The sequence below is a fragment of the Copadichromis virginalis genome, linkage group LG19, assembly GCF_057382275.1.
Source record: "Copadichromis virginalis isolate Kocher_CV1m ecotype Utaka linkage group LG19, C_Virginalis_male_GT1.1, whole genome shotgun sequence".
NCBI classification, from domain to species: Eukaryota; Metazoa; Chordata; class Actinopteri; order Cichliformes; family Cichlidae; genus Copadichromis; species Copadichromis virginalis.
Window position 1 is genome coordinate 31,988,924 of NC_140636.1, and position 26,747 is coordinate 32,015,670.

At 42.1% G+C, this 26,747-nt stretch overlaps 4 protein-coding genes across 7 annotated transcripts; 2 read left to right on the forward strand and 2 right to left on the reverse strand.

Annotated features, from left to right (window-relative positions):
- The first annotated feature begins 426 nt into the window (after positions 1–426).
- LOC146686495 (transmembrane protein 151B) lies at positions 427–5,820 on the forward strand. Of its 3 annotated transcripts, none has more exons than XM_085441900.1 (3): positions 923–986; positions 2,320–3,262; positions 3,436–5,820. In XM_085441900.1, the coding sequence occupies exon 3, from the start codon at positions 3,514–3,516 to the stop codon at positions 5,035–5,037; it is 1,524 nt and encodes a 507-aa protein (XP_085298026.1). In that variant the 5' UTR covers positions 923–986; positions 2,320–3,262; positions 3,436–3,513; the 3' UTR covers positions 5,038–5,820. The 3 variants fall into 3 exon arrangements, with proteins under 3 accessions (XP_085298025.1, XP_085298026.1, XP_085298027.1); XM_085441901.1 differs by having other exon boundaries at positions 929–986; positions 3,211–3,262; XM_085441899.1 differs by lacking the exon at positions 2,320–3,262 and having other exon boundaries at positions 427–986.
- A 1,612-nt stretch (positions 5,821–7,432) lies between these two features.
- On the forward strand, positions 7,433–12,554 carry lrr1 (leucine rich repeat protein 1). Of its 2 annotated transcripts, XR_014916712.1 has the most exons (6): positions 7,433–7,976; positions 9,368–9,466; positions 10,661–10,913; positions 11,127–11,601; positions 11,702–12,083; positions 12,374–12,554. XR_014916712.1 is itself a non-coding variant. In XM_085441405.1 (5 exons), the coding sequence occupies exons 1-5, from the start codon at positions 7,794–7,796 to the stop codon at positions 11,955–11,957; spliced, it is 1,266 nt and encodes a 421-aa protein (XP_085297531.1). In that variant the 5' UTR covers positions 7,433–7,793; the 3' UTR covers positions 11,958–12,554. The 2 variants fall into 2 exon arrangements, 1 of the variants encoding a protein (XP_085297531.1); XM_085441405.1 differs by having other exon boundaries at positions 11,702–12,554.
- On the reverse strand, positions 12,549–15,162 carry dnaaf2 (dynein axonemal assembly factor 2). The gene is made up of 2 exons (XM_085441404.1): positions 13,163–15,162; positions 12,549–13,072 (listed from the first exon to the last, which is right to left on the reverse strand). The coding sequence occupies exons 1-2, from the start codon at positions 14,921–14,923 to the stop codon at positions 12,692–12,694; spliced, it is 2,142 nt and encodes a 713-aa protein (XP_085297530.1). The 5' UTR covers positions 14,924–15,162; the 3' UTR covers positions 12,549–12,691.
- A 2,468-nt stretch (positions 15,163–17,630) lies between these two features.
- LOC146686498 (Krueppel-like factor 11) lies at positions 17,631–21,223 on the reverse strand. Its single transcript, XM_085441896.1, has 4 exons — positions 21,023–21,223; positions 19,928–20,230; positions 18,624–19,563; positions 17,631–18,409 (listed from the first exon to the last, which is right to left on the reverse strand). Exons 1-4 carry the CDS (start codon positions 21,035–21,037, stop codon positions 18,108–18,110), a joined length of 1,560 nt encoding a protein of 519 aa, XP_085298022.1. The 5' UTR covers positions 21,038–21,223; the 3' UTR covers positions 17,631–18,107.
- Between the last annotated feature and the right edge of the window lie 5,524 nt (positions 21,224–26,747).

The following is a 26,747-nucleotide window of genomic DNA, read 5'->3' on the forward strand; positions in this document are numbered from 1 at the left end:
GACCAAGATAAGGCAGTGTCTTCCTGCCCATGGGTGAAGAAGCATCCTTTGTGTAGTGTATCAGTTCAGCTACAATTGTGATTATCTCAGCGACATATTTTCAAGGCACAAAACGAAGAGTTCTTACATTAGTGAAATCTGAAACAAACCATTTGGCCTCAACAGGCGTCTCCTAAAAGATTAAGAAACTAATGTAGCTGAGGGAGTGATCTCTGTGGTATTTCAACCTTGTACCAGCCTGTGATTCTCACACATCAATTCTTGGGTCAAAGAGAAAAATAACTAAAACAAAGGGGCCTTATTGAATGACAGAGTTTTCCTGCATAATGTCACTATAAAACAATATCCAGTAAATGCTACCATGGTACTAAAATACCTAACAGTATATATTTTGACAAATCTATTCTAAATCAATTAAAAAAAAAAAAAGAATGCATTTTTATTGTGAAGGACGCCGTTTGATCCTAACCGGAAGTGAGTGCGGTCTTCTTTGTCGTCGTAAAACATTTCATACCAGCGTTTCGGATCCACTTAGTGCCTGCGTTAACAAATGCAGCGATGCCCCTTTTTTATGGTCTTTCTCAGGTAACTTCAGCTACTGACTTAGTACACTGACTGCATCATGGTTAACCTCTGCTGTCTCTGCTGCGGTGAACTCCCTGAACCCCGCCCCCCTCCTCCGGGAGCAGCGCGGGACTCCCGCTCCGCACAGCAGCAACATCAGCAGCAGCAGCCTGCTGGCTCCGGCCCAGACGCCTCGGGGCTGAGGGGGCCACCAAAGGGGGGAGCGAACGGAGCGCTATTAGGAGCGAAGCAAGTGAATAAAAAGGAGTGAGCTTCCAGTTTCTCTCGGACATGCGAAAAAGTGCAGCATGCTCTCATCCGATCAGGACTCTGCGGAGGACGCGGCGGCCAGCGGTCTCAATGATGTTGATGGAGAAGAGGAGGAGGAGGACTCACCGGCTGAGAGTGATGTCCCGGAGGAGGTAAGAGCAGACAGATGTAGTCATTATTTTTTCTTCTCTGATAACTTCCAGAAAAGTAAGTAGTAGGTAATAAAGAGCCATATGTTCATTGTTCAAATGTAGGAGGAAAAGCCACACAAAACATGCGGTTTTGTTTCATTACTGCCTTTTTGGTGCCCCGTGCAGTCATCTCTGTGCCATCACTTTCACCTGCAGCCAAACAGCATCATTGCTTCTTGAAATGTCACAATAGTTAATTTGACATAGTGGCAGCACACTCGAGTGATGTGGAAAAGTACTGTAACGACAAAAGCACAGATTATAGTCTTGCACAACACAAGTTTACATGCATGTGTCTGCATTAGTTCCTCCACGCCCTTGGTGTTTACTGTCATCGCGTAATTACTGTGCTTCTGTCTGCAGGGGGATGACTCTGACCACATTTCTGTGGTTGCAAACAACTTGTGCCTATTTTTCCCTTACATTTCCTGAGTTCAGCTTCCTGTAAACTGTCTCCATGACCAAGGATCTAGCATATATGAGTCAGCTTTTCTTTTTTATTAAAGGGTAACCTTTTTCAGATGTCGCACCTATGATGTCTGCAGTCACAAGGCTTGGGCCGCTTCAAAGTCCGCCCTCTCTGGTTCACAAGAACCGAATCCCTCATTTGCTCCACAAATAACTCAGGTGGAACCGGCAGTGTAAGGCATCTCCACCCCTGTGGCAGTGCAGTAATGAATGGCTGGCTGTCAGGATAAATCCTTTCACTCCATAAAACACCAGAGGTAGTCAATGTGGAGGAATATCACCACGAGACAAAAACAAATTTAAGCATTTGAAATCAGGAATCTCAGATAATTGCTTGACAAAATGCAGTCAATTTAATTTCAGTAAATAGTCTGAGCTAAGGTTCTCTTTATGCACTCTGGAAGTTTTGACTGTTAGTGTTACTGATGAAATAGCATTCAGCCAGTGTGTTTGCTGAATAGGACTGTTTGACCGCTGCTCAGTTTTGCAAATGGGAGCACTTTATGTTTCTGTTTGGGCGCTCCGCTCCAAACCTCCCAGTGCTCCGCAGAGTGATGGATGGGTTTGTGACAAAGTGGTAACAAGAGAAGCTTTCAGGACATGTACTCAAGGGAGAGTGAAAAAAAAGTGGAAAAAAAGATACTTTTACCCTACTATTTCTTTGGGTAGCTAAAAGCTTTGAGATATATTTTATTCTTTACTAAGAACAGTATAGGCCAACTGCAAGTAGAATAAAATGGACATGTTCAAGAGAAGTACTGGTGCTTCATAACTGAAATTAACTGTGGTCCATCTATAAATTTTCTTAACTGCTTATCCTATTCAGAGGTTGCGGAGGATGGAGTCTGTCTCAGCTGTTATGGGGCAAAATGAGGGCTGCAACCTGGACAAGCAGACACCTACGGCAAGTTTAGAATCACCCATTAACCTAACATGCAGGTTTCTGGAGGAAGTCAGAGTACACGGAGAACATACAGCTCCATGCAGCCTCACCCAGCTGGTGCATGTGAAGCCAGGACCTTCTTTGTGTGAGGAGACAGAGCTATGAGCCACTGTGAACCCACTGTGTTCAGTTACAGTCGACCTCTATTTACTTTAGCTGTAATTTAGCTGTTAATGCAACTAAAATGTGTTGTTTGGAGATGGAACAAACAAACTGCTTCCATTATTGATAACTGGTGGAACTTTGTTTTGCAAAATAGCATGAAAAAAGCTTGTATCCATGCCGACACTTCCATTAAGAGTCTTTCTTTCAGGAATAAATCTTGTTTCTCTCTCAACATCATGCAATACTTGATTTCTGCCACTTTATTTTTTACCTTTATTATGGTGATCTGATTTTTACGAATACACCTGACCTTACCTAAAAAGATCAGATGCTGTCTGCCGTTGTTATTTACATTTTTATCAGATTCTATCATAGTCATGTACACCATTGTTCTCTGTATGCTGCTGTTAAGCGGCTGTCTCTGTGCGCCCGCAGGCACAAACGTTTGTCTCCAGACTCAGAAGAGAATTAGAAAATAAGACTCTTTAATAAGCAGCCGCTATTATCCAGGAACAATCTACAGAAGGTGGTCCTCCACAGTAACCGGTGTAGGATCAAGAAAAAAGTTCCCTTGATCTGCTTAATTGCTCTCATAATTGCTCTTGTTTTTGATATGGTATTGCATATGATCCGGTTAACTCACTTGTACATGTTTTACTTACATTACAGTCCCTGCTGAATCCCAGTGTTCTTCCTTCAGTGTGATTTTCTCTGTGCTTAGGTAGGGAAAAAGCGCTTCGATTTATAGCTTAACCACTTTCATTTGCATTTCTGCTGCGAGCCTTAAAATCGCTGCCATGTTTAGCGGGTTCATTGCTTTAAGTGTGTTTTTTCATTACTCTCCCCTTCATTTCTTTTCCATCCCTTTCCCTCGCTCTCTCTTTCTCTCTGCAGCAGCGTCCAGTCAAGCAGTCCCTGGGTGCTTGTGTCTGTCGGGAGTCCCACTGGCGCTGCCTGGTGCTCTCCCTGCTCATGTACAGCTGCCTGGGTGCAGTGGCCTGGTGTAAGCTGACCCGGGTCACCAAGATAAGCTTCAACTCTGCCCTCACCTCCTCTTTAACATCCTCCTTTACCTCCTCCCTGCGGGGCGCCTCTGGGGTGGGCATCGGAGGACACGCTATGATCTACCACGACAGCCCCTGCTCGGACGGCCTCATCTACATCCCCCTGGCCTTCCTGCTCATGCTCTACGTGCTGTATATTGTGGAGTGCTGGCACTGCAGGGCCAGGAGCGAGCTGCAGTGCAAGGCAGACGTGGACAGCGTGTACGAGCGGGTGCTTCGGATGCAGCGGGCCCAGCCTTGCATATGGTGGAAAGCCATCAGTTACCATTTTGTCCGGCGGACACGACAGGTGACCCGGTATCGTAACGGGGATGCGTACACCACCACGCAGGTGTACCACGAGCGAGTCAACACTCACGTGGCCGAGGGCGAGTTTGACTACAGCCACTGTGGCATGAAGGATGTATCACGTGACCTTAGAGGCCTGGAGAGGCATCCAGCCATTCGCCTGCGCTTCACCAAGTGTTTCAGCTTCACCGAGGCGGGCCCAGAAAATGATTACCTCAGCCAGAGAGCCAGGTTCTTCTCTGAAATCGAAGGTTTGGATGATTACATGGAGGCTCGGGAGGGGATGCAGCTGAAGAATGTGGACTTCAGAGAAAACCTCTTAGCCTATGTAGACCCAGACAGCATGCCTTGGTACACTTCCCAGGTTGCCTTCTGGCTGGCAGCTCTGCTCATGCTTTCCTGGCCTCTAAGAGTGCTCACGGAGTACCGCACTGCTTACGTGCACTACCGCATCGAGAAACTGTTTGGGTTGGAGTACACCCACAGCAGCCCCTCCCCTCTAGATGAAGACAGGCCTGTGGGGAGAAATATTGGTTGCGTTATTCCCAGAGTTGACACGCTGGACAGCACTGAGATGGAGTGGCACATACGCTGCAATCGCCAGGTGATTCCCAGCTACTCTGAGGCGATGCTGTTAAACATGAGGACAGGGGCTTCTAATTCATTACAAGACACGTCTTCCTCTAACTGCCTTCTACTGGACAGCAGCCAGACTGCTGAGAGCTACGGAGCGCTCCAAAGCCAGGACGACTGCGAGCAGTGCAGCGAGCTGAGCGGACAAGGAGCTGGAGGAGGCAGGAGGAGGACGATCACCAGCTCCAGCTGCTCCTCCATCCTGTCCTGCCACGGAGCGCTGTTCCACTCGCACCTCTCCTTGGACACTTCTCGCTTTTCCCTCTGCCGCATGTACGGCTCCCATCGAGGGAGTCGCAGCAGCAATCTGACGGAGCCCTGCTGCGCGGACGAGCAGTGCTGCCGGTCGGACTCCAGCCAGCTGGCGCTCAGCAACAGTCCACCAACGTACAGAGACGCACACTTCTTTCCTGTTCTCATTGTGCACCGGTCCGAGGGCAGCGAAGGCGGGAGGGAAGTGAGGCGCTACTATGTACGGAGGGGGTCATCCTGTGTGGAGACGGCCTTGTGAGACAGTGGTTAATATCAGATATGATGGAGGGTATGGTGGGGTTCATTGCTATGTGGATCAAATATGCACTTTTAGCAAGTTTCACAGTAAAAAGAAATTAAAACAAAAGGAAACCAAGAGTGTTAATTTATTTATTTTGAAAAAAGTTACAGATAGCGATAGCACTGAACTTCATCCACATCCTGTTGCTACACCAGGGAGTCTTATCTTGGAATTTTCATGTCTTTGCTGCATGATCTGCGCATCCTGCTAATTTCATCATCTGTCATTTGCAGAAATATTTTCATTGTGTGTGTGTGTGTGTGTGTGTGTGTGTGTGTGTGTGTGTGTGTGTGTGTGTGTGTGTGTGTGTGTGTGTGTGTGTGTGTGTGTGTGTGTGTGTGTGTGTGTGGGTGGGTGAGGTACCTTTATGGTTACAGAGCGTTGATCCATTCAGAGGCACATGTAAGAAAAAGAGGTAAAATTTAAAAAGTTGCATGTTGTTGCAGACCATTTGAAAAATTAAGACACGCCAGGTTGAAGCCAAAGACTTTTTTTAATGTTATTTTTTATTGAGACCTAGAAAAAAACAATGTGGAACATGTGAACTGAAGACCGTGATGTGAATGTCTAAGTGAAAACAATAAAGGTGTCAAAATGTCTAAAATCCCAATGAATGTTATCACTAATAAAATGACTTTTTAATAAACTGTAACAAATATTATAACATGTGTGTCTGTGGGGCCCTCAAAGCACAAGATGAGAAAGAAAGGAGACAAAACAAGGAAACAAGATCTGAGTTAAGTTTTTTTTTTTTTCTCTGATCACATTGATCCAAAGCGACAATGTCACACACTCTCAGACTCACAGTTCACTGTTACGTCTCCTGTCCTTAACTGCAAGGGCACAAACTCTAAAGATAGAATTGGGACTTCACTTCAAATAACACCAGAGGGACGAGTGGTACAAATGAAGCATATATTGATACAAAAATAAATTCAGCATGCCTTTTAGACTGGAGAGTTCATTTTCTGAATAGCAAGCTAAGTTTTTGATTCACTCTACTTTAAATTCACCCAGTCTTATTAGCATAGTAAGTAACTGCGCATTGTTAGAGACTTCAAAATGTTTTTCTAGAAGAATTTCTAGTAAAATTTGGGGTTCTAAGACTAAGATCTTTAACTGAGGAGAAAGATTTGATCCTTTTAAACTGGAAGTTATCAATCCTTTTATCTCATTCAACTCATGCAACTTATTGTAACAATTGGTGGATCCCCCCCCCCCCCCAAAAAAAGAAAATGTTTAAATAGTGACATTCTTATTATCGAATGAACAATTTTTTTCTTTCATCTGCCTACTACAAAGCACCGTTGGTAATACTCCGTTTTCCACTTATTTTCAGAGGAGATTTTCTATTTTGAAGATTGTTACACATCAATATTATTCAATTAATATTAACCAGATTAATGTTTATAAACAAATTTACAATTTTAATGTAAAACCATTCTAAATTTGCACACTACAAATTGTAGTTTGAAAAACACAAGGCCACTTAATATTTTATTTCATTTTATTTTATGTCAGGCATTTACATAATTTGCAAAAAGTCATTAGTAGGCTATATAAAATAACCTATATGTGTTATAGAGAGATCTTTGTTAAAATTATTATCATCTGAGAGGCTGATATTAGTTATTTGCCGATATATCTGTATCAGTATTTATAAGGGCCAAATAAATATGTTATTAGTATTGATGTTGCATAGTTTGTCCACTAGTGGCCACTCACACAACTGGAGGAAGGAACACGTAAGCTGAAGTAACCAGTGATTTGTTGTGACAATAAAACCATTTTTAAATTCATTTTTATATTATCTTATTGAGGACTCATGAGTAATCTGTTTATGTTTAGTGTGTCTAAACACTGGCGGATCGCTTTTTAAAATCCCGAAAATATCAGCTAGTCTTAAAGATCCTGTACCAGTCAGGCGCTAGAAATTATAGGAATTTTGCGTTATACTTTGGCCGGAGTAATACAATAAATAAATATGGGCATTAATACCAAATCTGTAAAAATAATAAGTATTCATATCAAAGTATAAAATATTTGTAAAACCCAAGTAAAACTAAACATTTTCAAACAATAAAAACTACAAACTCCCAAACAAAAAGTCAAAACAAAATAAAAACTAGTAAGATAATATAAAAGTATAATAACTCATATTGGAAGATTAGAAAAAACTTTGGATGGCCTTAATTTTTACTTTTATATTCTGATCATAGGGTAGGAATTTGTTGTACAAAACACTAAAAAAATAAGAATTAAAGCACTTCTTAAGTCAAACTGGAGTACCTAATGAAGTGGTCGGTATGTGTACATGTTTATCGCGGGCTTGGTCTCGCGCCTCCCTGACGTCACTTCCCTATACACGCGAGGTTTGTGCTAACGGCAGCTAACAAACCAACTGACAGCCGAGAGCGTTCACTGAGCTCTGTAGCTTAGTCAAATTAATGCGAGGAAAACCCAAGTGACTATCCCCGCGGTAGATGCCGGCTCATTTTTTCGTCAGCGGTTTAAATGCAGCTGCGGCTCTGTGAAAAAGGCTGGTCTGTTGTTGACATCCATAACGAGCACGGATGTGTCGCCAGCCTAACCACAAACGCTTCGAGCTAGCCTAACTTTCTCACGGAAGTTTTCCACCTGGTATGCTTTTCAAGCATTTGCTCACTGTAACGCGGCGTTAGGCCGGACTTAAGTCTGTTACTTAAGAGATTGCGATGAAGCTCCAGTGTGATGTCGAGGTGGTGAATCGGATGCTGCCGACGTTTGGGATGAAAAGTCGAGGCAAAGGGACGAGAGCAGTGCTCTCTATTGGAAAGCATTTGGACAAGACGACTCAGCGCAGCAACATCTACTTGATGATCTGCACAGCCAAAGACAGAGCCGGATCAAAGTACAAGGTATTTTACTCCTTACTTTAAAAGCTATTGTACAGCAAGTACTATCTGTTCAGTCTGGAGCTAATGTTTATCTCTGGGTGTGGTGCGTCTGTTTTTATTTGGTCCCTAAAGTAAGCAAATTACAAGATGATTAAAGCTAATTATTTTATTTAATTTACTCAATTTTTCAAAGTACATTTTAAGACCAGAAACGTGTAATTTAGTTCTTCTGGCGTCTGTTTGTTATGTCATGGATGGCATGAGAAGTGAAGTGACGCTATCCCATCATGCCTTGCTTTTCAGACACTCAGGGGGAAAAAGTAAATAAATATATAATGAAACCCAACGGCACGGCTCTAAAAAGTTAATAACTTACTAAATCGTGAAAACTATCAGTTGATCCGGCGACTCAGCATTGTTTAGAATATTTAATAAAGTAAAATATACTTGAAATGTTACGGTGTTGTGCCAAAAAGTGATCGCTGATGTTTATGTGTTTTTTAAAATCTAATATCTTTCCTTAAGTTGATGAGTAGACTATAGTCAACTGGATTTAGTAAGGGGGTATATATAAAATAGAGAAATTACCTGTTTTGCTGCTCTCTTTATGACTCTGTTCTGTATTATAGTGGCCACCTACGATATCTTTATAGAACTAGTATGTTATATTTGTTACAATTTCTGCTCTCCTCTTGTTTAGACCTGTTTTGGTAAAAGGCATTTTTAATGTCAGTGACACTTTTTACCTGGATAAATGAAAGATATAGAAAAGCCACTTTGCCAAAAACATATGACATAATTTTTGACTCAAAGTGTATTTATATCATTAATGAGAGATATGTTTTAGATGTGTTTGACAGATTACACCCTAACAAGTCATTTAAGACAGTTTTAATACCAGAAAACCACTGCCTGTGCTGTTTATTGGTCAGTGAGAACACACAGACCTTTTCTTTTCATTTTCAAGCTCCAGCAGCTAATATATTAATCATTTAGTTTATTGATCTATGACCAGTTTTCATAGTGAGTTAAAGATTGGATCATTTTTCAAATAGAAATTCACTAGTTCCTGTGCACACACACTAAATGATATTTAAGAAAAAGAAAAAAAAATCCCAAATTTACCTAAAGAACAAACATCAGGAAAATCTCACTGGAAAGTACTGCTGGAGTTAATCAGATCTGCCTTTTAAAATATTCATTATTTTTCCAATAGTGACCTAAACTGGAAACCCTCGTCATATTGTTTTCATTTTGTCAGCCTCTGATGTAAACGTTTGCAGCTGTTGTCACCTAGCTGTTGAATGTTGAAATTCAGTATTCCAGTCTTAACTTGCTTGATGCACCACCGCCCTGAAGTTGTGTAATGTTTTTTCCCACCGCTGAAATTTGACCATTTATTTCTCTTCTAGCTAAAAGGCAACATAGAGAAGTTCTTCACTTGGTTTGTGGAGGAAGGCAAGGCCACTGTGAGATTAAAGGAACCTGCTGTTGACATTTGCTTGAGCAAGGTATGACATAGAACACACCGTGACTGCAGTCTTAGTAAGGAGTATACAACTGAAGACCCTGAATTAAATTAGAAGATGTATGTACATTACAAGAGTGAAACAAATTGTTTTGCATTAACTAACTGTCCAATTCCACTGTTACATGGTTGTTTATTGAGCTTTTAGTCAGCTAGTTAATAAAAGTTTGACTGTAACATGTAATTTTTACATTGTTTTTACATTTCTCACAGCAGAGTGATGTATTTTATGAGGATGTTTAAACTGTAATATTAGAAAAATACACAAAACCTGCTTCAGCCGCCTAAGCAGTCTTGTTTGAGTCTGTGTAATAGGAAAACTCAGAGGACAGAAGACACTTTGTTTGATTAACAGGCTGTTGTTGGATGTGCCTGGAATAGTCTTAGCCTTATTCTTTTAGTTGGTGTTCAGATTTCTGAGAACACTGAAGAATGAATATAAACACAGGATTCAAGCCAGCAAGTAGGCTTAGCTTAACTTCCCTGTCATAGGATCATGTCACTGTATTAAAGCTCCCTCCCCGCTCACTAAGTACCTTGCTAAGAGTCTAATTTTGCATTGTAGTGCTGGCCCTTGGAATGGTTGTTCTCTTTGTCTGTCCTGGAAAAAGAACTTTATGTTCTCTGACTCATTTGTCAACCACAGACACACACACACACACACACATACACACGTCAGTTTCAACCCCAGTTCATGCCATAGCAGAGAGCTTAGATGACTTATTGTTTGTTTTTCTTATGTTGCACAGCCCTCCGAGGTGTTTAACGCGTCACACTCTTAGAAAGCACACAGCTTCTCACAGGCTTTTAAATTGAGCAGGTAAACATGGAGAAATGTGTAAACCAAACCTCGGTTAACCTGCTTGGCCACAGTTTTGTAAACATTCTACTTCTCCTACAGTAAATGGATTAAATTACCTGTCAGTGCACTGTACAGGTGCACAAACCTGTCTCCAACTCCTCTATTTTCTATCCAACCGACAATCTCTCACTCCCAGCTGCATATAGTCCATCCTGTTCATTCAAAAGAAGTATGTCAGAGCATTCTAGGTCAGGGAATCTGGGTTAGATATTTCAGTGAATCTAGTCATGCACCACAGCGACCTTTGAGGAGCCGTGAAACTGCTGTTTCCTGTTAATCCACTGATCCAGAGTAACTGTATTTATCTATCTCTAGGCCGACTCCAACAGCTTGAAGAACTTTCTCTCGGCGGCTCGTCTGGCAGACAGAGGGAGTGACACGAGCAGCCTTCCTCTGTCCACACTGACTCCTGTTCGCGCCAGAGACGTAGAGCAGCCCAAGAAGAAGCTCGCTATCGTCTCCAAGAAGGATTACCCACTCACCTCCAACTTCCCTCACTCCCTGGAGCAGCTGCAGGTGTCGTACTGCAAACTGTCACGCGTGGACATGCGAATGCTTTCACTCAAAGGTAAATTGATAAATAAAATAAGTGAGTCAAGTTGGTTAAAGGTACCATGTCTCCTTGTCTATGCAAATCCAATAATAAATAGTTGGGTGTAGCTCCAAGTCACACATGGGGAAAAAGCCATTTCAAGACCCCAGACTCCTAAAAAGTGAAAATTTGTGTGTCAGAGTAGACTCTGCTCTCTAAGCTGAGGTGTTTCTGTTTGATTTTTTTCAGCTCTGCGCAAGCTAGACCTCAGTAACAACCATATCAAGAAACTTCCTGCCACCATCGGTGACCTCAGCTGTCTTTCCGAACTCATCCTTCACAATAACCACCTGGAAGCCTTCAGCGAGGCACTCTGTCTGTCCACCCTCCAGCGGACCCTCCAACACCTGGACCTCAGCCAGAATCGCTTACAGACGCTCCCTGCTCAGTTCTGCCAGCTCAGAGAACTCGTGAACCTTAAACTGGACGATAACGCACTCCTGTGTTTGCCGTTCCACATCGGCCGACTCTCGAAGCTGAGGTTCCTGTCCGCGGCACACAACCAGCTGACTGTACTGCCCGGTGACTTCCGCAAGCTGAGTCTAGAGAACCTGGACTTGTTCGGAAATCCATTCATCCAGCCCAACCCTCTGGACCACAAAATGCAGCTTACATTCCCACTTCCACTTCAGGAGTTGGCCTCCAGAGCCGTGGCCAATCTCAGGTTAGATTTACATGCTGCTCTGCATCCAGTTTAGACCTCACTGTGGTTCTCTAGCAAGTATAAAACTCATTAATCCTTTATTCTTTCTGTCACTTTACAGAATCCCATATGGACCTCACCTTATCCCTGCTCACTTGTGTCGGGACCTCAAAATAGCCAAGACCTGTTACTGCGGTTGCATCTGCATCAGTTTCTACATCAAGACTGCAGTGAGCATGAACCTCCACCAAGTCTCTCACACAGTTGTGCTGGTGGATGACATGGGAGGCACAGACGCACCGGTGGAGCAGCACTTCTGCTCGCTTTCCTGCTACTCCGAATTCTTAGACAACTCCCTCCAGAGAGGAACCAGATGAGGACGGAGACCTATTTGATCGAAAAACATTGCCGCCTAGAAACCTCTGTGCACGCGCATGTGTGCGCTGCAGTAGGTAGCATTGTGGGATACAGTCTTAAGAGTACGTGAAGAGGAAGCTGCAGTGGTAAATGGCTTTGCCGTAGTTTCCTTATGCTGCCTTTGTGTGAAAAGACAATATTAAGTTTGTTGTGTTTTTAAAAAGAGCTTCAAGCTGTTTGTTATATGCTTACATTTATGTTCTGAGGCAGTTTCCGTTTATCAAAATGGGCTCTGAGACAAGCATGAATATGTTACCTCTTGCTCCATCTGAAACAGAGTGGCACTTACTGTACGTTATGATAGCAGGCAGCACAAAACCTTGTGCTGCTGGCAAGTCTCTTAACAGTATTTTTTTTTCCTTCCTTGTGTTTAAAGAGACTGCAGGTTCACCCACTGACCTACTTCCATCAGACAGGGGAATTACAAGATTAGATAAATTTCCTGAAAACAGTGCCTCAGGGTCAATGACTAACAACCAAAGGGAGGTGCTTTTTACTGTGCAAATGACCCACAATTTTTACATATGTGAAAGATTAAATAAAAGTATTCATTGTCATGTCTTAAGTACTTTATTCTGTTGGATCCAAATGATTTATTCCCCATTTTTGTCACAAGTTTGCATGAAATCAGCAAAAAAGGAACGTCAGGTTTTTAAAAATTACGAGCAATGTTTCTGCATCCTTCACAGCACCATCAGTCCAGCTCGTACATTAGAGTGTTTAGGAAGGTGAACCCAGCTGATGATGTATGATCACTGATTACTATCTCATTTCCATCCTTATCAATTTCCCTCAGTAATACAGGTGGAGGCTTGTTACGTTGTAAGACTGGTGAGATTTGCTCCGTCTGCAGGTCATCTTCATCCATTTCCTGCTTTGCTGAGCCTACAGTGACGTCTTCAGAGCAGAAGGTGACCCGCTGGCCCGATTCTCCTCCACTTGATGTCTTCACGTTACGTGTTGGATGCGTATCCTTGGACTTCACAACCCTCTCAGAAGTGTCGCACTCATCCATAGCTGTTTTTCTGGCTTCGTCACTGGATGTCTGGTTCTGAAATGCTGCATCTTGTTCCATCTGGCACAAAATTGATGAAAGAAGAGGAGAGAAAAATCAGTAGTTTGTAGAAACTTGTACCAACAAACTGAATTTTACAATTGATCTCACCTGCGCCTTTCCTGCTACATTTGCTTTTTTCTTTTCAGTCTTCTCTTGGATATCTGAAGGTTTCATTTTGGATGCCTCCTCCAAACTAGAGGCCAGATTTACATCTTCCTCTCTTATTGCACCATGGGATTGTTCAGTGGAGATTAAAATGTGCTGATTTTCAATCACAAGGCCCTCATCATCAGCCACTGGGCCTCTTTTCAGGGCAAAAGCTTCACACAGAGTATCATCATCCTCTGCTGCTCTGTCGCATCCACCTTCACTTGACTTCTCATCTTCATTCTGATTACCTTGTTTTGCCCATTGCTTCTCCTCTTTTAATTTGTCGTCCTCCTGCGCTTTTCTGCCTTCGTGACCTTCAGTTACTGTTTCCTCCTCCACATGTTCCTGGCCCTTCTTCCATTTTGCCTCATCTGCACCGATCGCCTCTTCCCTAATTTGTTCTCCTTTCTCTTGAACTCCGTCTTCCTCTTTTTCACTATTTTCCCCCCCTTTCTCCTGCATGGGATTTTCAGTTTGTCTTTCTTCCTTTAATTCAGCCCCTTTCTGTAGCTCCTGCTCCCTCTTCTCCCCTTCCCTGTTTTTCTGTTTGTCTTCTTCTTCAACCTCACTTTTGTCCTCCTCGCTCTCATCACAACTTGCACTCTTATTGTTGGCCATTGCTGGCCCTTCAAATAAATCAGGAGGCAAATTATGAGGAAGAACAGGCAGGGTGACGATGAGCTGTCCTCTCTGTTTGTTGAACTTGGCCTCTCCTTTGTCTTCATCCACGGGGTAGGCTAAATGTAGTTCCAATCTGTAGGCTGGTTTCTTGGTCTCCAGCAGCAGTTGCTTCTCTTTTACTTCAAGGCTTGTGTCTTTGACAGATTTTAGAAGAGGCAAATCAACAGTCACCACAATCTCTTTGGGCCTGGGGCTTTGGGCTGAGTCTCTAGAGCATCTAAAGTCCTGGAGATCAATAAGTGATCGATACTTTACTGTATAGTTCGGCTTGGTTGGCTCTCTGGTTTTCAGTAAGCTTTGAGGTTTAGAATCAGTACTGTTTTTTGTTGTTCTTGGTGCCTCTGTGGGCTTTGATTGTGTGCTCGGTCTTTCTTCATCTGGGTATGGAAAGGCAAGGGGGTCTGGAGGGTCTGAAGACTCCTTGGCTTTGAATCCAGGTATGGCTTTTCTTATAACACAGGGCTGTGGGGTGCCTTTGTATTTTGTTTTCATTTCTCTCATGTTCTTTTTGTCCAGAGTCACTTTAAAAGTGCCCTGGATTCCCTGGATAGCTATACTGTCCACCATTTCCAGAAAGCTCTTGTTTTTGCTTGCCATGCGGGTAGTGTCAGGGTGGAAAACAACATCATAAATCATCATTTTGTTACCTTTAGGATCTGTGTCCTGCCTCCCAGGGTGCAGACTGTGAGGCAAGGACCAACACTGACCTCTGCGGCCATTCTCCGACACAACCCACTTAGATGAAGGCTTCCCAACTTTATCACTGGCGCAAATGTTGATGAAACATTTCTGCTTGCCGTCCACGCTGGTTTTGATGGCCCTAAACGGTTCCGGGTGGATAAACTCGACGGTGTTGCCTCGCTCCTGCTCCAGGATTTTGATCCCTTCTTCGTACATTTTCCTGTTCTCGGGGTCTGATATTTCTTGGGTGTAATCCCGGAGCATTTCCCGGAATTTCTCGTCTTTGAAAGCTTTCGTAAACCTGTCGACTTCATACGCTGTCAAGTTGAGCTCTTTGAGCTTCTCCCCGAGCTCCATGCTGACACTGGGAGAACAGAAGCGCTAAGCTGAACGTAGCTCGGAGGACAGAAAATGGCCTCAAATTTCCGTGACTTTTAATCTTTGGATAAAATAAAGAGGTGAAATTCAAAACACATTTATCACCTGGTCTTACTAATGTGAAAGATACGCGATATATTTTTCTTCTTTAGGTCCAATAATAGACGGTCCAGCGACAGTGTAGCGGAAGCAACAGTTGTGTTGATGTAACTATAGCAACGACAGACCGGCGCAACCAAAAATACCGACTGACAGCCCCCCCCCCCCCCCTTTTTTTTTTTTTTTTACGGATTAAAGGTTAAAATCCAATAATAAACAATAATAAATGTCGTCATTTAACGAATGAATACCAAAAAAATGAAATATGAATGAGAATATGAGACACTTTTAAATCCCATATTTGGGAAATTATTTTGTTAGAGCAGGTGAAGTCATGATGAAATGTGCTAATAATATTAATATCATTATTATTTTATTATCTTTTTATTACTGTGTTACACAATGTGACAGCATGCGGTATCAAAGGCTCGCTATATCTGTCTTAATCAGTGTATTCAGTTTGTTGATGCCACAAGTTCCAACTATGGCAAAGTGCACTGCCTTCCCATCATTTTGCTTCACGTGTACATGTTGAAGGACCTCAGCTTCCTTAGGAAACTCAATGTGGACACTACTCTTCTTATAACAGCCTTTGTGCTGTTCTTTCAGTTCAGCCTGTTGTCAATGTAGACACCCTGGTACTCATCCAGTGTGCTGATGTCCTTGTGCTGAAATGTGCACCGTCTCTCTGATGTTATTTCCATTCAGAAGCTGATGATTCTTGCCAGACCACTCTATCCAACCAATGTGGAAGTATAAGAGTATTTCTGTACATGGCACGACTTGGAGTTGTACTGGAAGGCTCAGGTGTAGAAGGTGAACATGGATGGAGACAGCACACGCTCCCTGTAGAGTCCCCGTACTGCACATCACCAAATCAGACAGAGAAGGTAGTCAGAGATGGTAGATATGTTTTCTGATATTACTACCAATTCACTCCCAAATCTCTTAAACCCAGGTTTGTAACAAAATTGTGTGCAAGCGAGTGACTCTGAATAGGGTTCATAGGCACAGGGTGTTACCTAAAAACACACTGGAAGAGACTTCATCAAAGAAACACCAGATGGACTTTAGTATTAGAGCATTGCAGAAAACATTTCAAAGTTACATTAAAAAATTCCACTAAACTGCTGACCTTAAATGTGTAACAACGTAACGAAATTGCAAAATTTTATTTTAGGTTACAAAACAACATTTACGTGTGTCAAGGTTTGTCTTCCTATTCTCTTCTACAATGAAAAATTCCACAAACATGCCACTGCTACAGTTTTTTAAACAAATGTTTTCCTGACCTTTAATAGTTTAGTCTTTACTGTCATTTCAGAAAAATCTTAATTAACATTTTGATCATTTTTAAAATATGATCTGTTCGGAACTGTGATTAAGGAGACATTGTATAGTAGATACAATTGGTCCCAACAATAACTCCCAGTAATACCTAAAATCTCGTCATTAGAGCATGCCACCTAATCACAACCTATGAATTAAACAAACTCTATTAATTAAAGCTTTAAGCAAATAAATTTGAATAAAATGCATAGTACAAATAATCAATTAGCTACCCTTGAACTCTATACAGTATACTTTTTAATTTCTACTCATTATGTTATCATGTTAATGATGACATAATGGGTAGGCCGCTATTTGTGAAATATCCTTTTTTTTCTTCTTGTTTTCTTGTTTTTTGTTTTTATATTCCGGGCGTGTTTTTTCCATCGTTGCAAGCAATAACATTACACAGTCCCACCAGCAGGTGTCTCCGTAGACCACAGTTCAGGTGGAACTCAGCCAGTTAGTATATCGGTTAGTAAGGCAAATGGGCGGGTGTGCGAGCGAGAGAGGTGATTGGTCGCACCCCCAGCAGTTCCTGTTCCTCACTGTGTGATTGGAAGGGGTGGACTGTTACTAGGTATGGGACCACTGCTTATGAAACTGCGTGTGTGTGAGAGAGAAAGCGGCATCACAAAGAGACAGTACATCGTTATGATTCATAAAAAAATAAAGTTCTAACAGTTTCTCAGAACTTTGCACGAAAAAAGGTCAGGCATGTGACTTTATTCTAAACACCAGTCCACATATGCTAAATACACCAGGGACATTATAATGAACTTAGTAGAGTATTATGCAAGAGCTGTAACTCGTGCCCTCCTTGCTCCCATGTGACAGATCTGAATGTGCTCAAATATGCTTCTAATGAACTCCAGTACAGAACAACCAACTTGCCTGTCTGTTCTGACTCATCTGGCTCTGTCTCTGAGCTAATGAACAGGACGCGATGTCCCCAGATGGATTTGCCAAAAGAGCTTTTATAACACCCAGAAAAAAATCATTCAACCAGCAGGAAGCTACCCACAGGCCAGTCAGCACATTTGAAAGAACATGAGTGAGCTTCAGTTGAGGGCGGTGGCGGTAGTGGGAGTCAGCATGACACACACACACACACACACACACAGGATGTGGGCAGGCACCACTTTTGTGTATTTGTGCGTGAGATGACTGGGAAAGATTGCTGACTTCATCTTGATCCCACACATGATTTTTTTCATTTTTAGAATATGGGAAAGGTCACAAGACTCACAATCACGACTCATTTACCCTTGTTTTTTATTACAAATATGTATTAAATAATATGAAAAGGTAGACAGGGAGATACAATCAAGGTATAATTATGGTACTGATGATTACTATTCATATGTACATTTCTTTTCACCCATCCCCCCAAAATGTGACAAATTCATTTCATAGTACAACAAACAACACATTCACATACACGTACATGAATATCAACACAAACAAAGGAGAGGTGCAGAAGGTGAAATGTATAAGACAAAACTTCATACAAAGGCTTTGGCAAGAGTGCATACATATAATCACAATTATATAAACAAAGAATCTTTTAGAGAAAATATGTGTACAAATGAGCAGTAGAGCAGGAAGAGAGTCCAGTGCATGATTTCTTTTTCATTCCCATGATTCAAAAGAACAGCAGTCCCATGTGCTTGACTGCTTCCTGTGTGTCCCTCTGGTATCTTGGGAGTGGGTCGGGTGGCAGGTTGTTCATTGTTTAGTTTGAGCCAACAGGTACCAGCATGCTTAGCGCTGCAATGCCAGACTTCGAGGGAGGGATTTTTCCTGTGGCCATTTTGTTCAAACTCCTGACGTCAGCCTGCCAGGAGGGAATTTTCTTTGTGGTCATGTGGCGGCGGGCGTGTTTGGTCAGGTGATCGCTGCGCATGAACCGCCGGTCACACACGGGACACACAAACTTCTTCTCGCCAGTGTGCGTACGCCTGTGACGGGAGAGCTCGTCTGAGCGGGCGAACCTCTTATCACACCCGTCCCAGCTGCAGCTGAAGGGCTTCTCACCTAAGGGAGGACCAAGTGAAGAAAACAAGTGAGTCACATTGTAGTCATAAAAACTTGACACATAACTGAGCTTGGCTTACAATAAAACAATGAGCTCACTCTCTTTCCCGACAAGAATAACAAGGTTGGAGAAGGAATGTTTTACAAACAGGATGCAACACTCATTTTCAGTCCACATTCTCACAAGCAACTCTGAAGGCAGTAAACCCCCCACCTGTGTGTGTTCGAAGATGAGCTTTGAGGTGTGAGCTCTTGAAGTATGTCTTCCTGCAGCCTGGGAAGTTGCAGACATAGTTCCTCCTGCGGGAAAAATCCATCTTTGTGGCTGTTGTGGTGCTGCTGGGTCCTGTTGACAAGTACACAGGGGCTGGGGCCAGAGGTAGTAGCTTGGTGTTGCCCAGGGTCATGACAGTCTGAGGGCAGTGGGTACCCTGAGAGACGGATGACTGAGGGAGGACCAGCATCACTGTGCCTTGGGGCACTGAGGAGCCCACAATCAGGGACTGCTGGACAGGGGGGTTGTTAGCTGAGGTGGGTTGGGGGAGGATGGGTGTGGCAGCAGCCCGAATGCCAGAATTGGATGTCTGAACCGCACTGGGGATGAAGGCTGAGATTATACCCGATTGGCTGCTGACAGGGAACATCTGGCAGATGATTTGAGGGCTTGCAACTGGAGGAGGGGACACAGTTGTGGGAACAGGGGGAGAGGGTGGGCTATTTTGTGGTTGGCTGTTGACAGGAGTTAGGGTGGGGACACTGTCCAAACAGGATTTGGGGGGACTGGGTGGCTGCTCTGTTTTTGAAGGTATGAGAGAAGCAGGAGGGGATGGAGGTGTGGTTATCTGCTCTGTGTTTGTGATGCACTGCTGCTCCTGCTGCTGGGAGACCATTGTAGTAGCTGTTACCATGTCCCTAGCTTTCTCTGGATTGGGGGCCACTGGAATGTGGTGCTGGCAGAGGGTTCTATCCGCAGTGTGGCGGATCACGCTTGTCGCCATTGCTTTGCAGGGCTGTGTGAGGGGGAGAGAGGGGGTCTTTTCAGCAACGGTTGCCAGGACAAGTTGCTGTGTGGATGCGACCAAGCCAGAACTTGACTGCGACGCGGTGCCTGATGATGTTTCAACAAAGCTGGGACTGTGGGGCGGGGTCATACACTGCAAAGAGACAGTCAGAGAGTTAAAAAGTGCATCTACTGTCTCTAGTTGCATAAGAACCTACATTTGCAGTGATAAGCATCACAGGTGGCAAGAAGATAAGACATAAGAATAACCATCATAATGAGCTATAAAACAGTGATTTTTATGACCCTGCCTCTGCAAGAAGGAACTCTGCCTGACAGTCAAACACCTAACTGTAACAAGGTTTTTCTTGTTGTAGCAATTGTCAGCTGCCCCAACCTCATATCATTAACACTTATGCATCACAAGGTCAAACCTTTCAGTCCTTTTAGTTCAAACTATGATGAAGAAATGCTGCAGTGGTGGTGCCCATATGTTGGTGCTATATGATATGTCTTACCAGGGAGGAGAAGGACACAAAGTCCTTTGGGGGGTCTGGAAGTTCTGATGGTGGGAGGGAGTCGCCGGAGTCTGAAGCTGGGGTTAGGGGTCTTGGTTTGCAGGTCTTTGGCTTTGGTTTTGGCTTTTTGCGGCTAAAGAAAAGATCTGTGCTCCAACAGCTCATGCACACCAGAGCCTCCGCTGCTTCCAGGTCAGTGTACTCCAGACCAGAGCAGTCGAAACCCAATCCACTAGAGTCAGAGTGCTCGCTGTCATGCCTCCTTCTCTTTACATTAACCTCACAGGCATCCATATTCTCAGTCTGGGGGGGGTGGAGAAAATTAAATTACATTTCTGTGTTCAGGTCACTGACAACACACGTACAAACACACAAAGCTATTTTCCACGCCTATTCCACATTATGTTTATTCAGCTTTTCTCCGATCGCGCTTAGAAGGAGACATTTTTTTATTCTATGAACCCGAATGGAACAAAAAAAAAAAATTCTATTTCCAGTTATCATCTGCTCAGTCACTCTTCCTGTACCTGAAGTTCCCGGGCCAAAAAGGAGAGGGTGCTGGTGACTACACCCCACCCCATGCACTGCCTCTGGCCCGAAGCCAGGACACCTCCCATGACCAAATATAGACCAAACAGTGACGTGCTGCCGAGATGAGCCATGTGAAATCCCCATAAAGCGGGTTTGCATCAGGAAGTAGGCTTGTCACGTTCCAACTTTTATTATATATTTTTCACAGTAAACAAAGCATATTAGTAATTCTCCACAGAAATACACCCGGACTAAAAAAAATTGACAGCGACAGAGTTGCGCGTGTCGTTGCGTGATATTTTTTTATTTTTCTTATTTTATTTAAGGTTGAATAAAATGCTAAAAATAGTGTTCATGTTAAATATGTTTTTTGTGGCACTATTGCAAAGTTAATTAGACAAAAAATTATAATAAATATACTTTTTTAAAAATGTCGAATTAAGCTTTTCATTTATGTAAGTGCTGAAATGTCAAAGTAAACAAGTGGACGTTAAAAGAATTGAAGTGAAAACAAACAAAAATGTTGCGTAAAGCTAAAGTGACAGTTTAATAAAATTGCCTTACCTCGAGTGAGTCCATTTCGTTGAATTTTCGCGATGGCACTGAGGAATAAAATATTTTGATATCGCGTTTTTGTTTCTGAAGCCAGTTTAGAACAAAGAGACGGCGGTTGCCAGAGCTGCTGCCTGTTCCGATAGGGTTGAGGTCGTCTTTTCTCTGACTGGCTCCCTTTTCTCTCAGCTGTGTGTGTAAAACGTGGGGGGTGAAAAGGAGGAGGGGGAAGGGGAAAAAAAAAAGAATAACAAAACTCACAACACGCAAAGGCGGGTGGCAACACTCCACCAATCACGAGCGTGCGTGTGAAGAGCTTCAGCCAATGGGAGAGCAAAAAGCGCGTGAACAGTGCGTGCTCGCTGGACGGTTGGAGGAAACAGGGTGCGTGGTCGTTGGTGGGCGTGGTCACAGGAGTCAGCAGTGTCAGGGTAAACCCGATGAACTGCCATCCGCCAAACTAGGCGAAAGGTCGTTTCAGTGTATGCTGCATTCATGGGCTGTAGGAATAATCTCTCGGAAATCACACATAACATTAATTTGGAGCTTAAGCACAATGTATGTCCTGGAGAATGGTAAATCGGATTCATTTTAGTATATGTTAGAGTAATATATTATAAGACAAGAATGAAAAACAATGGCCAATAAATGTTCATAAGTGATGACTGGTGATTAAAAATTATTATTTTTATTAGATCTACCTTTCACAGTCTAAACATTTCATCAGACATTTTTAAATATTCAAATAATAGCCGCTATCTCTCTCTTCTTTTTGATATTAAATAAGAAATTGCAGTGAACCCTCTTATATGAAGTTTTAACTGTATTTTTTTCTGCTTTTTTGTGATGCTGTACGATATGTTTTTTAATAATCTAAAATAGAATGAATAATACAGCAAAAAGTCCACGTCTAGTTGATTATTTTTGAAAAGCATTTGCAATAGCTCATAAGCAAGCAAACATTTGAATTTGTAGTTAACTATCTAGAAAAACATTTCAGTAGGCATATTAAAAACAAGCTTTTAAAAAGCACCGATTTAATTGTGCTTTATACTCAGCTGATTTGACTGAATTTATGGAAATGGGTCTATCTGAGAAAGGTAGCGAAGTCATTTTTACCAGCTTTTCCCACAATACCTTGAATGCAACACGACTGCCTGCCGAAACGCGGGGTTCTGTCTCCCGCGCTCGTGTGTTTTGTTTTGTTCTGCTGTTTTTCAAGGTGTTTATGTCGTTTTCTTGCAGCTGTTAAGCAATTGATTACGTATCAAATTCACGTTTTATAACACAATGATACTCAGCCAAGTTTCCTAAAGCTTGTTGTTGCGATCTTTAACTTTGTTGCCAGAAATAATGTATCACTCCCATGTTTCAGTTTTTCCCCCTCCACTGTAAACTAGGCCATCCAGGAAAACACACCAATTCACTGTCAGTCATGTTTTCCTGTTTTGTTTTTTTTGTCATAATCCTCGAGCCTTCTTTTGTCTTATTGGGTATTTTATTTTTATTGAACATCTTCATACATATGAAGACATGCTATGGCTTAAAATAATTCAAGTCTCCACAGGGCAGTACATGCTTATTTGTCCTGTATGTAGGGCAAAGTGCTTTCTGTGTTATGCATTGTGCTTCTGACTCTAAATATGTTCTGAAAGCTTTATGTAAGTGTGTGCTGCATGTTTTTCCTGTGTCCTATTGTCTGACCATTTGTATGAGCACATCTACATGTAAGAGAAACCAAACTGGTCCTGACCTACATGTGCTGTTAGTTACATCATCACCAACTGTATTTGGACAAAAGGGGGAAAAATGTGTCAGAACTTCTAACAAACTTCTGGAAACCACAATATGAAAAAAAGTAAAAATCAGTGCTTTAAAAGCATTTTCTTGTTGTTGTTTTTATTTTTAGTATAATCACGAACTTTGAAGGGAATAGCAGGTCCACTGTGATTGTTATGATTACCATTGTATTTTATATTTTATTTCTAGTCATTGGTGCTTATACAATAAGAATCTGAACACAGTTTACCTAACTGTTAAGGTGCTGCTTGCTTGCAGCAGGGAGGGGAGTAGCAGGTGTGTCGGCTCAGCCTTGGCAGCGCATGGCTGCTAAGGAGGGCCTGGTCTCGGTATGACTCACATAAGCATGACCTCAGGGAGCATTGAGGGCTTTGGAGCTGCGGTAATGCAGTTTCATTGCCAGCTGTTAGAGAGAAGAGAGGGGAAGAGGGAGGAGCTGCTAAGAAAACCAGTTAGCATGCAGGCATGACAAGCAGCCGGGTCTTACGACAGCAGCCTGTTTGTGGGCCAGTTCACTTCATCTTACTTAAGGGAATCTGGAGGAAAGGTTATGCTGGCCCTATCTGGGCCTCTGCATGCACAACTCCCCTGTCCAACCCCCCCCACCTCAGCAACTCCTGGACCGGAGTCAGGAAATGGGGGAGTTGCCCCAGTGAGGTTAAATATATCACCAGGGGCCACATTTCACTAAGAGCCTCTGAACTTTGACACCCATCCACAGAGAAGGGTTTCTTGTCTAAAAATGTAAAATATCATAAATATCACTCACATTAATCCAAATTTATTCATCTGTTTGCTAAAATATGAGGGTGTGCGCATTCATAACTTCTCTATAAACAAACTTAGCACGATCTCAATTCATTTTTATGGACCTGAATTCAAAGTGAAGCCTGCAAATATGTGGCAAGATTGTTTACCTCCCAGTTAAAGAAGACATGCACAACCAGTTTGTAGTTCTTGCTGTCCTTTGCAGAGCTACGTTGTTGTTTGCAGATCATTGTTGCAGCTCGAATGTTGCAACCCTTGGCAACACTTGCACGGTTTCCTGATAGTCACACACGCTAATGCTAATATTACTCAGAGTGCTTTGTGGGCTCATAGAAACACTGTCCAGCAGTTGCTCCTTTTCACCATAACTACAAACTGGCATCTGGGTGAAAGGACACAATACATAACTACATGGCTGATAAGGAACATTTGCAGTATGTGTTGAAAATGATGAATTACACACTGACATAAAGACACTATTTTACTTTATTATATTTGAAGTTGAGATTTGCAAAGTTATGAGAAAAACGTGTATTGAAAAACAAAGCAAAAGACAGAATGGATGTTTCCTTTAGAAAAAATTATTAAAGTGTGTTTTTGTATATTTTAGAGTCGCTATTTAGTCCGTAAATGTATGTTTTTTTTAGCTTAAATATTATTTTGAATGGGCCTTCCAATGGACTCTGACCTGTTTAGGGTGTACACCACCTTTTGCCCTATGACAGCTGGGGAAGGCTCCAGCCCCCCTGCCCCCACAACCCTGAACAGGATAAGCGGCTAAGAAGCAGCTGTATAGTGCTTAACAGATACATTAGACCACACGTCATAAAAACAAGAAAACACAAATATTTTAGAAATCTGTCAAAAATATATTTAAAAATAAATCCTACTGAATTCATTGAACAAAATTCAGGTTTTTGTACACAGATTTGAGCAACTGTACATTTTTGAGAAGTGAGAAATGAATCATGTAGAACATTCAACCACTAAAACATTTTGTTTCTGTTCCGGAATGCAAGTAAATACATTTAATTTGGCATTTTAATTAAAAAAGCCAAATCATTATTTTTTCTGCTTTTTTGTAAAACAATACATTTGAAGGCTCATGGATAACAACAATTATTCTATTTTTAGTATTAAATATATCATTTCAATTGAAGAGGTCTAATAAATTGTTCTAATAATTTTTACAATGACCAGTTATTGTGTCAATTACTGGCACAATTACTAGTTCTAAAGGAACTTCACTGAAAGAATCCTTTGAGTGTGCATGAATGTAACAAACAAAACAAAGAAAAAGCACTGAAATACGACTGAACTCTTCATCTTAATAATCACAGTTGGTATGCAATCGCTCTCAACTTTATTGGAAAAAGAGGAAAAACCAATTTTATTTCCTGCTCCTGATGAAATTTTTTGGTGTTTATTTCCAGCCACAGATGACCTGTAGTAGTCTGCAGTGAAGGATGTTTTATGTACCTCACACCATGTGACTCCTCCCCCTCTCCTCCTACACATAAGAGTGGAGCAACAACAGGGAGTTCTCATCCAGCAGCCGACTCCTGATTGGTCAGAATGGGATTCTGAAGACAATCTGTTGCTATGAGAGACTGACTTGTGTGCTGCAAGCTTGCTGTCTGTTGTCCTGGCAACATGAGGAACAGGAGGCAGGTTTGAGGGCTCCCTGGAGGAGCTTTCCTAGAGGAGACGATCTAATGATGTGTGGTGCCTAATGATGTGGGCTCCATGTTGTTATTAAATATTACACTTTGAATTTTGTTCTGTGCGGCTGTCGGGCCACTTGGTTCTCTGTGCTGCTCTATTCATCATCCCCACTTTCTAACACCTACATTAGTTACATTACAAACTATTTCTGTGCTCCATTGTAAGTCTGAAAACAGCTCAGGTCTACTCAGTGTGTGCTCTGTTGAACCTCACTATCCTATGTGCTCTCTGTGTTTTTAAGATATGGACTCCAGCCAATTGTCTTTCTAATTCTGGGCATTCGATGAAACTCAGGGGCATTAAAAGAAATACAGCATCAAAAAAGAATTAATAAAAAACAACTAGCACATTTCCAGGCTCATGAGCAACCCCAAGACCTGGCTATGAGGGCACCACAAGTTACAACAAATACAACACATAACAATATAACAAGTAAAAAACAAACACAATATTCCATACAGACAAGTGAACATAAATAAGTGAATAATGTGCGATAAAAGTGTGCGGCAATCGCACTGACCAAAAAGGCTATTCTCTCACTCCTTTAAAATGGACTTAAACTCCCCCATTGTAACCATTTCTGAGATTTGTATGCTGTTGTGATAGCGTAGGCTATATTGGTTGTGGCTTTTACACAAAGAAACAAACAGATAAGAAGGAACCAGCCAAAGCAAAGATTTATAGATAAAAGCCAACCAATGGGAAATTCTGCGGATATGAAGAGATGGCCAGTGATGTACACAATTTCCACAGGTAATAATAAACCGTAAAGAACAAAAGCACAGTATCACAACTGCACAGGCCTTAAATGCATTGCTTTGTGGTGCGGTGAAATTATTTGGAACCTTAAGGAAAAAATCATAATCCTACTTAGGTAACTGTAAAAATGGTTTTGTGCAGAGTAGTCTTTTTCACAATATTAAACATTAGACTGTATCACTGGATCATAATTCATTAATGTATGTATGACTTTAACACTGCAGCAGGAGATAATTTTAATTAGATTTCCACTACTGGGCATCTTTCCTTTTAGTAATAAAGCATCCATTTATCACTGCACCTGGGTTATTGACTGAATTTTGAATTTTGTGGGTTTATGAGTTCTGCTGGTTTTGAGAAGGGACACCCACTTTGGATCCTATCAGTCCATTCAAAGGGTTTTATTAGAGGTAAACAGACCGATAAGAGCCAGACTGGGCCCTCTATCATCCATTCAGATGGATGGCCACCAGCTGTATTATAACAGAAGACTCCAGAATGAAGGGATTATGTAATATTTATAGTCTTCTTTTAGTGATGCAATTTCATATTCCCTGGTGTTTTTAAGTTTCTTTGCTTGATTATAGATGAATTTGGGTTTATTAGTTCCTGTTTGTGCTTCTACTATTGTTTTACTGGTTGTCTTTCTGTGCCTAGTTTGTATGTTTGAATCCTTGTCTCTGTG

What these genes read in the sequence shown, in the direction of transcription:
- LOC146686495 (XM_085441899.1), top strand. Translation starts at nt 873, where the DNA reads ATGCTCTCATCCGATCAGGACTCTGCGGAGGACGCGGCGGCCAGCGGT. An exon ending in AGAGTGATGTCCCGGAGGAG is followed by an intron (nt 987 to 3,435) that starts GTAAGAGCAGAC and finishes TTCTCTCTGCAG; the next exon opens with CAGCGTCCAGTCAAGCAGTC.
- lrr1 (XM_085441405.1), top strand. Translation starts at nt 7,794, where the DNA reads ATGAAGCTCCAGTGTGATGTCGAGGTGGTGAATCGGATGCTGCCGACG. An exon ending in GAGCCGGATCAAAGTACAAG is followed by an intron (nt 7,977 to 9,367) that starts GTATTTTACTCC and finishes TTTCTCTTCTAG; the next exon opens with CTAAAAGGCAACATAGAGAA. An exon ending in AGAGCCGTGGCCAATCTCAG is followed by an intron (nt 11,602 to 11,701) that starts GTTAGATTTACA and finishes GTCACTTTACAG; the next exon opens with AATCCCATATGGACCTCACC.
- dnaaf2 (XM_085441404.1), bottom strand. Translation starts at nt 14,923, where the DNA reads ATGGAGCTCGGGGAGAAGCTCAAAGAGCTCAACTTGACAGCGTATGAA. An exon ending in ATGTAGCAGGAAAGGCGCAG is followed by an intron (nt 13,073 to 13,162) that starts GTGAGATCAATT and finishes ATTTTGTGCCAG; the next exon opens with ATGGAACAAGATGCAGCATT.
- LOC146686498 (XM_085441896.1), bottom strand. An exon ending in TTGTGTCCTTCTCCTCCCTG is followed by an intron (nt 19,564 to 19,927) that starts GTAAGACATATC and finishes GTCTCTTTGCAG; the next exon opens with TGTATGACCCCGCCCCACAG. An exon ending in TCATCTTCGAACACACACAG is followed by an intron (nt 18,410 to 18,623) that starts GTGGGGGGTTTA and finishes GTCCTCCCTTAG; the next exon opens with GTGAGAAGCCCTTCAGCTGC.